The 16,435-nt window shown below is 54.1% G+C and overlaps 1 protein-coding gene across 1 annotated transcript; it reads left to right on the forward strand.

Annotated features, from left to right (window-relative positions):
* Positions 1–4,187: 4,187 nt before the first annotated feature.
* On the forward strand, positions 4,188–15,801 carry TGME49_268020 (transporter, major facilitator family protein; the record flags this gene model as incomplete). Its single annotated transcript, XM_018781494.1, has 6 exons — positions 4,188–5,799; positions 6,230–6,531; positions 7,061–13,137; positions 13,609–13,711; positions 14,198–14,218; positions 15,332–15,801. The coding sequence occupies 6 exons, from the start codon at positions 4,188–4,190 to the stop codon at positions 15,533–15,535; spliced, it is 8,319 nt and encodes a 2,772-aa protein (XP_018636530.1). The 3' UTR covers positions 15,536–15,801.
* Positions 15,802–16,435: the final 634 nt, after the last annotated feature.

The raw sequence follows: 16,435 nt of genomic DNA on the forward strand, positions 1-16,435 counted from the left end.
TTGACAGTTGAAACACACTCATCTCTTATCAAGAGAAGAGACAGCTTATGGCAGAAACAGTTACCCATAGGAAGCCGAGTTAATCCCCGATACGACACTCTCACGCCGATATCGACGATCTCCAATTCGATCCGTGTCTCTGTTTTATTTTTTTTCTCATGGGAATGCATGCATCTCCGGTGTGTGTACAAATGGGAACGTTCCTTCGCATGTACATTTGTCGGTTCGCTGGGTGAATGTTGTGCGCAGTCCTCCATACACACGTCGACGCAGAAATGCATGTGGGGGGCGTTCCCCTCAATGGCAAGAATGTGCATGAACTTAGGCGAGTGAGAGTATATACCAGCGTCCAAAGTGGTCTGTCTTGCTTATTGGTCATGTGGTTTCTTATGGTTTGTACTAGACAGCCTTTCCTTAGTCTCTAGAGCGACTTGGGTCTGTGGTTTCTCTGTCCAAACACTGCCATCCCTGTCCTCGGTAATCCTCTACACCACAGGCAACTTCTCCCGAAGGAAGCATGGAGAGGTGAAAGGCAAACTGAAAGTGACAAGAAAGAATAACATCTGTCCCCAAACGTAGTGCTCGTCGTTAACCGCGGGATGCATGAGTTTGAAGTCTCTCTTACAAAGTTTCTAGGACGTGACGGCACTCAGTCGCTTGGATCGCCGGTGCCAGGGTCATGATACCGGTCGTCTTAGAACCGAATTACCGAGCTGTTTTTCCGTAGTTCACTTCTCTGAGCAGTTTGGATTTCCCACGTGTGAGGTTCGAGGCGCGGTAGCTGCTGCCATCTTATTTTCACAGGAACACCTACCGTGCATCCCACAAAGCTTCGATCGCGTGTGGATGGCCGTTGTGGCCGAAACAAAAACGAGAGGGCCACACACATTCTACATTTCAGCTTACGTACACTGTCCCTCGGGTGCCAACATCAAACATGTTGAATGCCATCGTTGAGCAATTGCATCAATCTGGGACAACCTTAAGAGTCGGATTTCTCTCAAAGCGGGAAAATCAAAACGGGTGGGTTCTGTTGCCTCTGGTCTCTACGGCCCACTTGAAGGATTCGAGTGGATGACTGAGCATAGTGGGAATGCTTAAAACTGGACTGACGGTCTCTAGACAAACAACCGTTGCAAGGTGCCCAAGGCCCCATCCATACAAATTTTCTACTAGAGCACCGAGAGACCTGATACTGAATGTATCCGTCCCTCCTGGACATAGCTTCATCTACGGGTGAAGCCGTAATTGGCGCATGTCTTGATTACTGATGCACTTTACAGAGCAGCACACACTTGTTTCAGAGCCTTACCTTCAGGACAATGTTTTACACACGCTCGTCGAACCTGACATCAGCTTCCATCGATACTTCGCCCAGGTTTCGTTTATTCACGGTTGATAAGATTGTGGGTGTCATTAAGCCTTGCTGCTGTCAAGAAAGCGGTACAATGATACGGGGAGCAAAGGTACGTCAAACTGTCGTGCTCGGATGACATGTCAAGAAGCTGTCCGTGTTCTCCATTTTCCGCCAGCGGGGGCGAGCGGAACTACTATTGTACGCTGGAGAAAAAGGGTCAAAAAAAGCCTCTGTTTCGCCAGCCTCCCACGTGTTCCCATTTCGGCTTCCGGAGCCGGTTTCCTGTAATTTTCGATGCTTTAAATTCCCCATGCGACTTTGTCTCCCTTCGCGCGTACCACTTTGTTGACCGGCCATATAAACGCCCTTTCGGTGTTTGTTGCTCACAGCTTTGACCAGCTTTCAATCTTCATTATATGGCCCCTCTGCCATCAGTGTCGTTCTTGAACCGATGTGTCGGTGCCGTCTTGTCGGTTTTGTTGCCTGTTTCCCGTCATCTGCATTTCCTTTGTGGTTTCTGTTCATCAGCAAGCGGGTTTTACAGTAAACCAGCACAGTCGTAGTACCCTTGCACACGTGTGTGTTGAAGACCGTTGGGTCCTTTCTTGGCTGTTCATTCATTCTTGTCACATGCATAAAATCAGTATCATCAACAGGCTTTCCGTCCTTTCCTCTCGGAATGTGTCTTTTTGTCTCGTGTTGTTTCGCAGCGAATCATCAAATTCTGTCAAACAGATTTTTTCTCTCCTCCGCACTTGTCGCCTTGCCTCTCTTCCATCTGTCGTCCAAGCATTTTCTCTGTCGGGAGAAACGTTTCAAGTACATGTATTTTCACGGCAGTACTCGTCTCTCGCTGTGGGAATCACCATTGTTTCTTGCGCAGTTTAAGTTACACCGGCAACCGAGTCAGTGCTGGAGGTCTTCTGCGTCCGTAGGAGGGAACGCAACAGCGTCCAAGCATGGGCGAGGACACAAGATTTCAAGTTATTCGTAGTTTTCCCGCTATCTCAGAAAAGGGAAAGCCTTTCAGATTTTTTGATCACGGACTCTTCGTGCTCTTACAGAAAAAAGAAACTCTGTCACCGTTTCATCCCCTGAGCCGTGCAGATTCGTTTCTGGGAACGGGAAGTGTAGGCGACTGCAGAGGAAACCTGGCGCCGTTCTTTTTTCTGTTGTTTTTCGTCAGACCACACGCTTCGCTCCTCTTTCCTCTTTCGTTTCCCGCATACCTTTCGTCGTTGGTAAGCTTCTCATGCGCCTTCTCGTCTCCGCTCTGACGTATCCGGACACGACGAGCTACTATTGAGGCAACATCTGAAGCCGGTCTGTTAATCTTGACCTGCGACGGGGAATATTGCTTGTTCAGAAGACTCGGAAAAACGCCAGCACCAAAATTTGGGGGTTGGGTCGCTGCACTACTCTGTAAGGATCCTGGCACAAACTGTGCTGAGTAATACTTAATGAAAGCCCTGTTCTTCAGTAGCGTGCGTTGCCTCTACCGGAAGCCTGCGAAACCGGATTATCTATCTAAAGGTATAATTGCACATGCACCGATTTGTTGACACACATCTCTTTAGCCATCTAGTGATGGTCATATGCGGATGACTGGGGCATCCTTGTCTCTCTGCAAGCACTTCATCGTTAAAAATCTGAGATCGTTGGTTTGCTGGGGGGGGGTCCCTCCTCTATTTGCTCCCTCAAGCTGAGATAGAAGGGTCCGATGAAAGACGCAACAGACCAGGCGGAAGAAGACAGATCAGAACCGTAGCACTAGAAGAAATATCAAGGATTCTGAGAATGAGAACTACCGTTAAAGAGAACTCGGAAAAGACACTCGACGATATCCTCGTTTCAGTGTTTCGTGGAACCTGACAGCGGGCAGGCTACTGGCCTCCCTTTTATCCCCGAAGAAAGGAGCGCCAAAAGCGGTGCATGAGTCGGAAACAGGAGGAAATAACTGTTGTTTGTTCTGAACAGAACTGGAAACAGTGAAGTTACAGTTTGCCTGAAGTTTACCCCTCGAGAAACGTGATGCCCTGGATGCCCACAACCAAGAGGGAACGAAGGAACCTGCTGTACTTAAACGGCACTTCTTAGATAACCCAGTCCTTTCTCGTACATCCGTTTCCTCTGAAAACTATGCGAGGGTGGTGATGGCTTCTGTTCGCTGGCGCGTGGTAGAGACGGGTGAAGAAGCTCGAAAACGAACAGGCACAGCGGAGGCACACCCCTTGTGCAAGAAGAGAGTGTCAGATTAGACGAAGTAGAAACGGAACTGGAGACGGAAGTCCGGCGCTCAAGAGACGACGGCTCCAAGAGCAAGGAGAGCGGAAAAAAAACAAGGCCGGGAGGCAAAGGAGAGGTACCCACATCAAGACCGTGGCATCCTGGTGGCACAGACACTCCAGAGCAACAGCGGCAAGAACCCAGTTGTTCTGTGTGTTTACACTGTAGATTCACCAAGAAAAGAAAATACCCGGAGACAAGAGAAACGTCAAAGGCGATGCGACGAGACCCCCTGCGACCCATTCCGTCGGTTCCAGTAAAAGAAGGCGCGACTGACAAACTCTTGGGGCACCGCATGTCGCTTGCGGCAGAGGAGGGACTGGAACGTGGAGAAAATGAAGAAACAGACAATGTGAAGGGTAAAGAGGGTCATTGCGGGTATAGAATCGAAACGAAAACACCGCAAAATCAACCGCTCTCTCGGGGTGGCAGGGATACAAGTGCTCCACAAACAAAGTCAGGCGAGGACCTAGAGAAAACGACAGATCGGGAATTGCACTCAAAGACGACCGGCAAAGAAAGTCGGGTAGAACATGATCGCCAGATGGAGACAAGCGAGAATCCCAATGCGGCCGAAAGGGCAAGAGTAGACACTGCAGCCACCCCCCATCATGATGACCCTTTGGCGGGGATTTCTCAAGCGTCTCCGTTGTTTCCGCTGCCTTCTGACGATTTGTCGTTGTCCTTAACTTCTTGTCCACCGGGGGCTGATCCCGAAATTCCCTCAGGTTTTACAGCATACTCGCAGTCTCCGTCTCCAGGTGAACCTGATACCTCAGGCCAGTACCCTTCGTCTACGGGGGACGCGGTTCTCTCCAGTCCTGCTTCACTCCTATCTCCGCTTATCAACCGCGTATCTCCAGCTTTCTGTCTCTCCACGCCTTCTCCGGAGACGGCTGCGACCTCGACTTTGCGTCCCAGGAACAGCGGCGACTTTCTTTCGGTGATTTCGTCTCCTGTGCACTCTCCCCCTGCGTCGCCTGTCTCGTCTGTGTCAATTGTGTCGTGCTCGCGCGATTTACCCTCCGCTCTGACGCCCTCGTGCTTCACGTCTGGCGTTCCTCGGGAGGAGAAGGATGGTCGGCGCCTTGTCGTCCTCGGACTCCATTTGACCTCGCCTCGGTGTCTAGACGGAGCACGAAGGGTGGAGGTAAACTGCGCAGCTCAAGCCAGCAAAGAAAGGAACAAGGACGAGGTCTGCATGCGCAATGACGGCGCAGATCAGAGGAACTGCGAAAACGACGGCAGGAAGGAAACAGCGAGGAAACGTGGAAAAGGACGCGCGTGCAGGAGCAAAGCGGAGTCAGCAGATGGGGCGCAGCAAGACCGAACTCCGGAAAAGGAAATGCACGACGAGAAACTGGAAAAAAGAGAGACACTGGGAAGCGAAGTTGAGAACCATAGCGACAGCGAAGACAGCACGCCGGGGCCTGAAAGTGAGGACGACGGTAGAGGAACGCAGCAAGCGCGAGCGACATGCAGCAAATGCAACGGAGAGACTCATGTGCCTCAGTTCAGTCAACAGAGTCCTCGTCGCCTGTTTTCGCGTTGGACACAACACAAAGAAAGAAAGACAACAGTGCGTCGGACGGGCGCCAATGCAAGATGGAGTTTCTTCTTGCCCAGCCGAAAGAAGAAGCAAGGAGAAAGCCGAGGTAGCCGGCACAACAGAAGGCTGACTGCGGGGCTCGAAGACGAAAGCAGGCAAAAGAGCGAAAGTGAGAATTGGGAAACTGATGGGGAACGCGAACTGGAGGACATGAGACCATTCACTGCGTCGAACGACTCCAGTCGCCTCAGAGGCTGTCTCCGAGCCTGTTCGCCCGCTGATCCCCTGTCAGCTGGTGAGTGGGGAACTCTCACAGTAACTCGTGAGCCGTCTGACGAAGAAGAAGAGGAAGAAGACGAAGATGAAAACGATGAGGAACGAGACGAAGATGAAAACGATGAGGAAGGAGACGAAGATGAAAACGACGAGGAGGCCGACGAGTCGATAGGCTCGAAAAGGAGGGAATTCGAATCGCGGAAGCGGTGGAAAACTCGTATGTTCGCTCTTCTTTTGATGATTCAAATGACACTTAATATCGACAACGGCGTCGTGCCTGCAGTCCTGGCAGATCTGGGGCGCGAGTTTCACGCAACTGCATCCGAGCAAGGTAAGCGCAAGCACGCCACCGCAGGCAAGAGAAGCAGGAACGACGGCAAAAACAGAAACTCTCAAAGTCAGGCCATGAACCGCGGACACACGGCGCGGAGATGCCTGCATGCGTCAGCGTATCCGCGACCCTCCAGAGCTGTTGACGTTTCAAAGAAGACGCCGGAAAACGCCTCATAACTCGACAGGCTTGTGTCGTCGCCTTCCCCCGTAGACACGGCCGTTCCGGTTTTGTCCATTCTTCCTTTCATTGCTTCGTTGAGCACACCTCGAGACTCGAGTTCAAGCCCCAGTGAAGGCCCCAATGGTGAACTTTTGTCGTGTGCAGCAACTGTTTCTCTTCGCGGATGCGGCATCGCCGTGAAGGCGGAAAACGTCTGTCCTTTGGACGTAGCTCTTGTCGTTCTCCCGTTTCTTGCCCGCTCCTGCAGGCCTTGTCGGCGCCCTGCCTCACATCGGGATGCTCGTTTTCTGTCCGTTTTGCGCCCGGTGCCTCGAGGCTGTTGGTCCCCAGCGTCTGCTTCTGGTGTCGCTTCTCCTCAACGCCGCGGCAGTCGTCTTCTTCGCAGTGAGCAGCTCCTGCTTCTCACTCTTTCTCTCGCGCTTCCTCATCGGCTTCTCGCAAACCGCTTTCGTCGTCTACGCCCCGGTCTGGGTGGACAAGTTCGCGCCTCACAAGCTCCTCACCGTCTGGATGGGCTTGACCCACTCCGCCGTCGTCGTCGGCGTCGTGGTAAGAGGCGCTTTGGCTTTCTCACAGAGGGTTACAATCGGCCGAAAACGCACAGGGGGGAAATCCACAGGGGGGATGCACTCGGATGCTGCTGTTGGACGCGCTTGCAAGTGTTGCTCCACAGAGAAACGATTCAGACAGGGCAAAGACATCGACGCAGAAGTCGAAAGTGATTCCTCACGCATCAAGTCAGACAGTCGTAACCACGCTTCGAGGCATCTCCGTCTCTGTGTCTACACAACTATGTACAAAAGAGTATGTTTAAGTAAATGTCCATGTGCAACTGTGCCCACAGAAACATAAACGATGTTTGGCGGCTGGACAATCCGTATCTTGCTGTGACTGTCACACCTGTCAAGTCCATTTTCCACCCCTCTGTGGCGCCGGTGTCTGTTATCGCTTGTCCTTTTTTCTGTCCGTCACGGATCCTGATTCTGTCGCCTTTCCAAAGTCTTTTTTTCACCGTGTCTCGGCTTCGAATGCGCTTTCGCTTTCTCCGATTTCTCTCCCCTCGCTCCTCGCCTCGCAGGTGGGCTACCTTTTCGCAGGATTCCTCAGGCAGTCGAAACACAACTGGAGAGGCGCCCTTTTGTTGCAGGTCGTTTTGCTTCTCTCTCTAATTCTCGTTCTCGCTTTCTCCGACTCCGTCCATGTCGACGTGTGGGCTGACGCTGAAAGCAGCGCGGCGAATGCGTCGCATTATCGTGCAGCTGCTGTGCCGCCACTCCAAGAAGGAAAAGAAACCGAGGAAGAAGAAGAGGAAGAAGAAGAGGAAGAAGAAGGGGAAGAAACAGGGGAAGAAGAAGAGGAAGGAACGGGGCAAGTATGCAGGGAGGAACGTGAATTCAGAGACAAGGCGGAAGACGTGGAGGCGAGGCAAGAGGTGAGGAGAACGTTGCAGCAGAAGGAAGAGAAGACAACAGATCTCTGGGGGAGAGCGGAGTTGCAGGGTGAAGCATCGACGGGGGCACTGGAAGCCCGCGAGGCTATCAAGGGAAGGAGTGGGGAGGTAAGCGAGTCCAGGCGAGATGAAAAGGAAGACAGAGAGGTACCGCATGCAGTGGTTGTAGAGAAGGGCGATGGGGACGACGAGGCTCGGAAAAAGGGGGAAGAAGAAGGCAGCGAGTGCGAGAGAAAGACAGAAGTTCGTCCATCGGGTCAAAGAGAGACGCGCCATTTCGAGAATCAGATGATGAGTGCGTTGCCTCCTTCTCCGCCTGTCTCCTCGCCGAGGCTCTCTTGTCTCGTTCGATACACTCCAGATCCCCCCCGTGAATCCCTTCATGCAGAATCGAGCGTTCATTCTTCCCACCGGAAACGGACTTTGTTCCGCGCATTTTCTTCCGCTGGCTTCGTCGTCACTCCTGTCTCCTCCTCTTCTCAACCTACCTCATTCAGGCCGTCTTCCAGCGCGTCTCGACTGTCTCCTCAGTGCCCCCTCTGCGTGTGTTCTGGTGCCTCCTTCTGCTCCTCGTCTTCCACTTCTCGCGTCGTCTCGCTCACACAGACAGACGTGTCTTCATGCTCTGTAGCACTGTCTGCATCGTCAAATGGCGCTTCTTCATCTTCTTTCTCGTCTTCATCTTCCTCAGTTCTCCCTTCAAACGCTGCTGCGTCCTCTTTTCCCTGTAAAGCTTCCTCATCGCTCTGCCCCACAAAGTTTTTCTTAGCAGCGCCTCGTTCCCTCTCACTTCATCGCTTGCCGCCCTCAGCGTTTCCACTTTCTTATTCAGCCTCTTCGTCAAGCGCAGCGTTCTTGTGCCCGTTCCTCTCCTGCTTCCCTCCTCCCTCTGTTCCTCGAACATGCATGCGCCTCCCAGATAAGATGCCGCGAGGCTCACAGACAGTCCCCCCCTGCGGCAAGGCTGAGGATCTTCTCAAGAACGAATGGTTCTCTTCCTCAGAAAAGGAGACACTTCCAGGAGCGCCCGACCGCAGCGAATGTCCCCCTGGTTCCCACCATTCTTTTCCAGCTGCAGAGTGGAGCGTGGCGTCTTCCTTTCCTTGGGTAGCGACGACTGTCGCCGCTTGCTCGGCGTCCAGAGCTTCTCTCACCCTCGACGAGCCCCACCGCCGGGCCGGAGGTGAGGAATCTCTGAACGGAACAACGAGAAGCGATCTGGAAAACGCGCAGCAAACGTCGTCTCCTAGATCTGTCGCGAACGCAGTTGTCTCGCGCTCAGAAGAAGCGGAGATCATGGCGAGTGGCAGGAACGGCAACGAGCGAAGCGCCGCAGTCGCCCAAGAGAGTACCGTGAGGACGGCCGAGGCTGGCCGAGGAGGAAGTGTGGAGAAGAGGACAGAGGGACCGCGACAGGCGCCAAGAGAAGAGGCAGCAAGGCTGGAAAAAACGAGGCCTCTCAGAGGCACCGCGTCGCAGACCCAGGAGAAGCAAGTGTCTTCAACTCAGGCCAGCTTTTCTCGGTCCGCCTCCCTCCCCTTTGGGTCTTGGCGAAGGCGACTCGAGGGCCGCGCACGGCCCCCGCGCTTCGCCTCTTGTGGAGAGAACGGCAGGGCAGAAGAGCGACAGAGGACGACGAAGAAACGGAGAGAGCGAGACGCAATTCTCGCCGCTCTCGCGCATGCATACTACAGTGAAGGCCGACCAGACGAAGTGGAGGCGACATGCAGAGGAGGTGAGGGCCTCCGTGGACGCTCAGCAGAAGCGAGGAGCTCCCAGAAAACCGAAGAGCGCCGAGTGCGAGCGCGGGCGACTGAAGGTGGAAGCGTCGACCGCGCCAAGGCAAGAAAAGGACGGCGTCGCCTCGGAGAGACACTCGAAAGGGGGGAAAAGGAAGAAGAAAAACGAGTTCAAACGGCGGAAATGTTCTGCAGCAAGGCTGGTGACAGCGAAACCATACCCGCACAAAGCGAAGCGGCGAAAGAGCGACGAAAGCAGGTGGAGGAACGACTTCCAGACCTGCAGAGCGTGTCAGTCAAGAATGACCAGAAAGGTCCACTCGACTCTTTGCTGGACGCGCGAAGGCAGCTGTCTCGGCCTGTCAAGCTGGTCAGTGGAGAACGCGATTCTGAACGGCATGACACACTTCCTTGCTCGATACGAAACCCCGCGCCTGCACGTCTCCTTCGACGCTCCACGTCTGCCTCGGCGTCGGTGTCTTCGGCTCCGTTCTCGGCTTCCCTCACCTCCCTTGGGACGCGCAACGAAGCGAAAGGGCGGCTGCATGTCTTGCGGCCTGCTGCGAAATCTCTTCCGAGAGCCCACATTGTCTTCATTCGTCCGGCGAGCGGCCAGACAGACACATCTCAAGCGGAGAACGAGAAGGCAGATGGACGAGATGCTGTCGACAGGCCTGAGACGCCAGAGAGCAGTTGTTCTGCGTTGCATGCGCTCCAGTCTGCATGCAAGAGAAGGAAGCGAGACGACATGCGATGTGTCGTAGCTGTCCACACGACACCGTCCTCGCATTCAGAGCTTGTCTTCAACGCCTTTCTCCGAGGCACAAAATTGCTGCTTTTCACTCCGCCGATCGGACTGATGCTTTCGTCCTCGGCCGCGGCTCCCCGGGCTGGGAGCCAGGAAGCTCATCGCAGCGGGTCGAGGAAGCGCGCGCGTGAAGCGACGCAGGAAGGCGGGGGACAGGAAGAAGACGCTCGAGGCGACAAACGGGGGACAGGCATGGCTGAGAGGCCGAGAAGAAGAACGCAGAGATCCCGACAAGAGCAAGCGCCGGCAGCGAGGGAAGACGAAGCCAAGGTGGGTGGCAAAGACGCGAAGGAAGCCGGACAAAAGGAACGCGAAGAAGCTCTAGAAGAAGGCGAGCAGAGACAACGCCAAAGGGGCAGAGCAGGCGAGAGGACGAGAGCGACAGTGGGAGACAGCGGGGCACAGAAGCGGACTGCTCGAGCAGAAGAAAGCGAAAGGTTGCGTCTCTCTCCTGGACGGCTGGCCAGTGGCTACCGGAAGCAAACGACTTCAGGGCGCCACGAATCCTCAGCGCGGGCAGAGTCGCGGACCTGCGAGGAAGCAACTGAAGGCGAGACAGGTAGAGACAAACGCGAAAAGGAGACTCAACGAAGACGAGTAGAGAGGGGGTTCATCGAGGTTGGACGGGATCGTCATGTAGGCGACGGGGGGAGTGTTGAGACAGATGCGTTCGGCGAGAGCGAAGGCAGACAAGTTCCGCGACTCAAGCAGATGCGCGGATTTCCTTCGTGGTGCTACTCTTTATTGCGACTTCCCAGTGAACGCCTCCATGACCCTGCATGCTGTCCCTGTCGGCGCCGAGGAGATGGCAAGGACTGCCGGCACCGGGCGGTCGTCAAGCGCGCGACAGAGACCTCGAGTCGAAACAGAGGGAGAGAATCGAAGAGGAGAAACGAGAGTGAGACAGAACGAGACGACAGCGACGACGAACGCCTCGGTCTAGCTCACGCCTTCGTTCCCGCGCCTCGGCTTGCGACAGGGTCCTTTTTTCCTCCGCAGTCTGTCGCGCGCGCTGCGGAGCTAAGACAAGGGCATTCGCATGCACAGCAGCTTCTCTCAGACACAGCACCTGCATTCTCCCAGGCTGGTGCTCCGCCCTGCTCTCCCGCTCTCCTCCCCAAAACGCCCTCCGCAGAAATCAGGGAGCAACCGACCATGCTTTTCGAGGGATCTCGCCAACTTCATTCCCTGCATGTCGTCGATCTTTCGTGCCAGACTTATCACTTGCCTTCCTCCGCTTCTGGAATTCGACATATCTTTCCTCGCTTGCCGGCCTCGCCTTCGGCTGCCGCCACGAAGGCAGAAGCTGCTCTATCCTCACATATGTCTTCGCCTTCCTCTTCCTCTCAGTCTTCTTCTCCTATAAGTGCCTCTTCTTCCTCTCCAGTTTCACACTCTTCCTCGCTCGGTTGGCCTCCCCCAACGTCGTCGTCTGGAGGTTCCCTAAACGCCTTTTGCAGGGCTCCGAGGGTCGCTGCGGGGGCTAGAGACGGCGTGAGGGAGGGCAGAACGAGAGTCGAAGACGAAGCAGAGAGAAGAGGGCAAGCAGAGTGGGAGGCACAGCCGAAAACGCAGAGGATAGGAGAGGGGACGAGAGGTCAAGGGGATGGAGAGGAAAGACGCTCCATCCCGGGTCTTTGTCCGGCGCATACGCCGCTGCTTGTTGCCGTGCATGAAGAGGCGGCGGTTGCCACTGCTGCCGTGTTTGCAGCGCCAATGTGGACAGAAGAAAGCCCCGCGTCAGAGAAAGAAAAGGTGAAGAAATGTCCGTGGGCAACAGATATTGAACAGGCAAAAGTGCGAAAGACAGAAAATCATGAAGACGAGAACCGGTCAGAAGACAACGCAGGGACCTCTGGCGGTCGATCGCACACCCACACACTGGCCGTGGTGTCTCTGCGGCAAAGGCCTCAGGCCGAAGATAAGTCGAAGAGAAAGGCTGAGGCAGGAGCGACGCGGAAGGGGAAACCTGCTAAAGAAAAAGAAGAGGCTACGCTCCCGGAGAAGAATAGGGAAAGGCGGAGAGAGAGACGGGGTGACGGTGACGGGCAGATTCCCTGCGGATCGCCTCGCACTGTTTTTTCGCCTTGCAAACGCCTGAGTGAGGAGTCCCGCCGAGAAGAGAGGGAAGAAGATGAGGCACAGAGCAACCAGCCAAGAGGAAGAGATGGGCGCGCCGCTGAAGTCGAGGGCATCGAAGGAGACAATCCAACAGCAGACAACAGACTTCAGGAAGAGTTTTTCGTCCACACAGTTTGCGTTGACCTGCCTGCACTGCATGTGTTAGATGGAGGCGCTAAGGCAGGCGACCAAGAAGCAGGAAGAGAATACAGCAAAGACGGAAGAAGCGAAGAAGGAGAAAGAGCATACAAGAGCGGAGGCGAACGCATGAAGACGGTTGTTGTGACGTCTCACCTAGAAAAGACGACCGACGTTATTTTCATTGCAAGAAAAGAAATCACAGACCAAAACCTGGAGGGGCAGAGCCCTAGTGGGGTGGCAGTTGTTGGTGTGGAGCTTCAGGCCACGGCCGGCGACGACGCCGAGTGCAAGCCAGCTAGCCACGAGGACGACGACCCTGGCACGAGAGACGAAGAAGCGAGGAAGGAAGAGGAAGCGGCAGACGAAGGTGTCAAGGGAGACGCAAGCACACAATCGGCGCGAGGGCTACATGAGAGAAGAAACCACGAGGTGGCGAACGGAGGAAAGATCCTCGGGATAGAGTGGAAGGTGAAAGGCTGTCCGACGGGACAAGAGGCAATCGAGGCGACAAGGTCATGTGAAGAGGTGGGAGACAACCGACAGCAGGAGGCATACAGCGGGAATGGGGACGAAGACGATACCAGCGACCTCAAGCAACCACACAAGCGCAATTTCGGGAACCTAAAACAATGGCGGAAGAAGCGAGGAGTTTCCAGAGAGGGGCGCGAACCCCGTAGGCAAACACATGCAGACGGCCCCGCTGAAAAAGACAAAAGACCCCAAAAACAACTGGAAACGAAGGACGCGGACGAAGGAGAGCAGGAGAAAACGCGCGACAACACTGTCGAAAAACAGCAAGACGAAGCCTCAACTTTGTGTAGCAGCAGAGAGGAAGACGACGAAGACAGCCGGGTTGCAGGCACTTGGAAGAAGCGTACTCTCGGGCGTCTTTTGACGTGAGGCGTCTATACCGAGTGCGAAGCGGAACAGTGGAGACATGCAGATTTTTCATTTACAGACAATGTGTGCATTCAATACTTCTGAATAGAAACGCAAACACCTGCTGGGTTTGGAACCTCTGGGGGGTCACTGTTTGCCCGGTCATGATTCACAACTGTGGAAGTCCATTCGGCATGAATGCAACGCCTTACCTATCTGGACGCAGCATAAACGCGTCGAGAGAAAACTCGGTTTATTTGCTCATGGCTGAATCAGCATCCGAGGCAACGCACACAGTGCACGAAGGCAGCAAGAGTATCTCTCTTCTCGATGTCGTTTCGTAGTCAATGTCGCGGCTTAAATTCGGCCCGTGGTGGCGGAAGATGTGCGTTCCTCTCTGGCATGTACAGGCGTCCAATGTCGAGGCAGCGTAAGGCAGTTGTGCTCTCTGTTGCTTTGTGTCTTCCTGTGTTCTGTGCTTCGTGCAGCAATCCACTCTACGTCTGTCTCACACTGGCGCTCTCGTCCTTGTTCTTCGAGGTGACGGCCATCCAGTTCTGGGCAACGAGGTACTTTGACGAAGAACTGCATGTGAGAAGCTGGAGTGACAAGAGGCGACCGCATCGGGGCGACGCAGAGAGAGGGGACACTCGACAGACGGGGAAAGGAGACAGGGATGTGTGGGGCAAGAGACCCAGAAAAGGAGGGGAGACAGAAGTGTAGCAGAGAGAGGAAAGGAAAGGGACTCCGAGGGGAGAACGAGTATGAACAGAAACGGAAGCGGAGTGGGACTCCCGGAAAGACCCGTGATCATGGAAACAGCTCTTCCAGGACCGCGAAAAAAGGATATCGAGTTTTTCTCGACAAGAGCGAATCACACAGCACGACGACTCGGGGAGACAGGCGGGCTCGGTTACTTTTGCAGGTTTCACCAGGGTCCACTAGGGTCCGACACGAAAGACAAGAGAGTAGGAAAACCGTACCAAGCGAAGGGTCTAGGTTTACGTTAACTGCTTTTCCTTCTCTTCATGTTCCGCTCTTTGCTTGTCCTTCTTCGTTTGCCCGTTTGCCTTCCAGGCTGACACAGGTACAGTCTTAGTGAGTTTCTCGGTTACGGCAGCCACCGCGCCTGCAGTGGGAATCCTTGTGGGAGCCGTTCTGATGGACTGGCTGGGGGGGTATCGAGAGACCCCAGAGAAGAGGCGACGCGCTCTCTTCTGTCTCCTCGGCCTTTCGCTCACATGCGTCCTTCTCGGAGTCTTTGCCGCTTACTGCTCACTGTCCTTCTGGCCCTCTCTCGCCTCCATCTGGTTTATTCTGTTCTTCGGCGGGGGCATCTTGCCGATTGCCAGTGGCCTGCTCCTCGCCACCGTCGATGAAGAGTTACGAACGAAAGCCTCGGGCGCAGCAACGCTCTTCTATACGCTCTTGGGTTACACGGCAGGGACCTTTCTCCCCGGAGTAATCAGCGACTCGATCGGGACAAAGGGAGGAATGCAGGTTCGCAGATGTAACGACACAGGAGCGTGCAGTCTTCCGCGCTCCTAGACATGTCTGTTTTATTTATATGAGAGAGAGAAAAGGAAAGAGAGAGAGTGCGATACAAGGGAACAGCTGATAGGTACGTGAAGGTATTTGCAGCGGTACAGAATGGTCGATGAACAGAAATAGAGAGAGATCGACGCATACCAGTAGAAGCATAGACAGATGTGAATATCGAGAGAGACTGATGTAGGCCAGTACAGATACAGGGAGACATGGAGGGGTGCGTTCACGCCGGAAAGCAAGTCTGAAGGCACACGAACTCCGGGTGCACACCCATTCATGTGAACATACGTAAATATGTACATATATATATACATATATATATATATATATGGAGACATACGTGGATGTATGTGGATGTACATTTGCAGCAGTGCAAGGTATTCTGTTCCCAGGGTGGGGGTCCCTACCTATGCCGATGTCTTTCCCTTAAAGTACGGTCAACGTGGTCTAGGTTTACTGCGTCCAGGAGGAAACGGTTAAGAAGTGGAAAGAGACGTTAGAGAGGGTGGGAAGAAAGGATCTCTGGAACGACAGACCGTCGAAAGTCTCGGGTCCCGAAGCGACTCAGGCCAGAAGAAGGGGGAGCCGTCGAGGGAAGAGAACATGGCTTTTTCACGAGCGGTCTCCCTGGTCGCGTTTTCCCTGTTCGTTTTCGCTGTACAGATGATTCTTCTTTGGTCGCTTTCTGGATTTGCTTTTCTTCTCCTCGCCACCGCCTTTGCCTCCCGGATTCTCAACACCAAAGGAGCAGAGGGTGGCGAAGAAGTGGAGGCAGGGGAGGAGGCAGAAAAAAACCGGAAATCGCTCGAGGCACGCGGGAGGCCAAGACGCGAAAGGCGGGCGAGAAGAGGGACAGATGGCGTTTGAGGCAGGGAACAGGCAAACAGGGAAAGGAGTGGCGGGCCTAATGCGATGGGTTTCTAAACAGGAGAGATATTAAAAGAAAAAGTTTTTCATCGTGGTCAGTCTGGTGGCGGGGTAACTATGTCGTTCGTGACTTTTTGTCGCCTCGTTCTCCTTCATTTGTTCACTGTCTTTATCTTTCACTGCTGAAAAGCGACGCTGAAGCTAAAAAAAAACTGTCCGACAGAAATGTGATTCATTCCGTTTCTCGTCGGCCCCAAGTTCCCCCGGCCTCTCTCGTCTGCTTTTCCCCTCGCGCTGCTTCTGCATCGACGTCTCTGCTCTCTCGATTCTGCTGAACAAAACTACATGCACCCTGTCGCTGTGTGTTGCAACCATTTCTCTTGCTGTCTGTTCTCTGTGCACCCCACGCCTACTCAGCTCCCCGTCTGTCGTCTCTCCCATCAAGGCGCCGCATCTCGAAAAAGTGCGTCCCTTGCTCACGTTGCGAACACATACAAACCCGCATTTACACACACAAACACAAATACCAATATACATATATATGTATATATATAAATATATATAAATATATGTTCAGCAGTGTATGTCTTGCCAGCCGACGCGGTCGCTCTGTAGCCTCTTATTGACCATCTTGCCTCTCCGCTCTGTCACTCCTTCTGCTCTGTGGGTGTCTCCTCTCTGTCTTTCCTGCGCTGCCTCCCTCAGGAGGGACAGCAAAGAAAGGAAATGTACGCGTTTGACAAAGAGACGCAGGAAGCGCTGAAGCGATTTGAGAGCCCTGAAAAGCTAAGTGGCGAGTGTGGTGGGGAGGAGTCCCGGAGAAACAACGGACCGTCAGTGTTGTGAGAGAAAGGAAAAACTAAATAAGTCGAGTCTTAAAATTCTTGAAGGCTCCCTCTC

The sequence above is a fragment of the Toxoplasma gondii genome, chromosome VIII (assembly GCF_000006565.2).
Source record: "Toxoplasma gondii ME49 chromosome VIII, whole genome shotgun sequence".
NCBI lineage: Eukaryota > Apicomplexa > Conoidasida > Eucoccidiorida > Sarcocystidae > Toxoplasma > Toxoplasma gondii.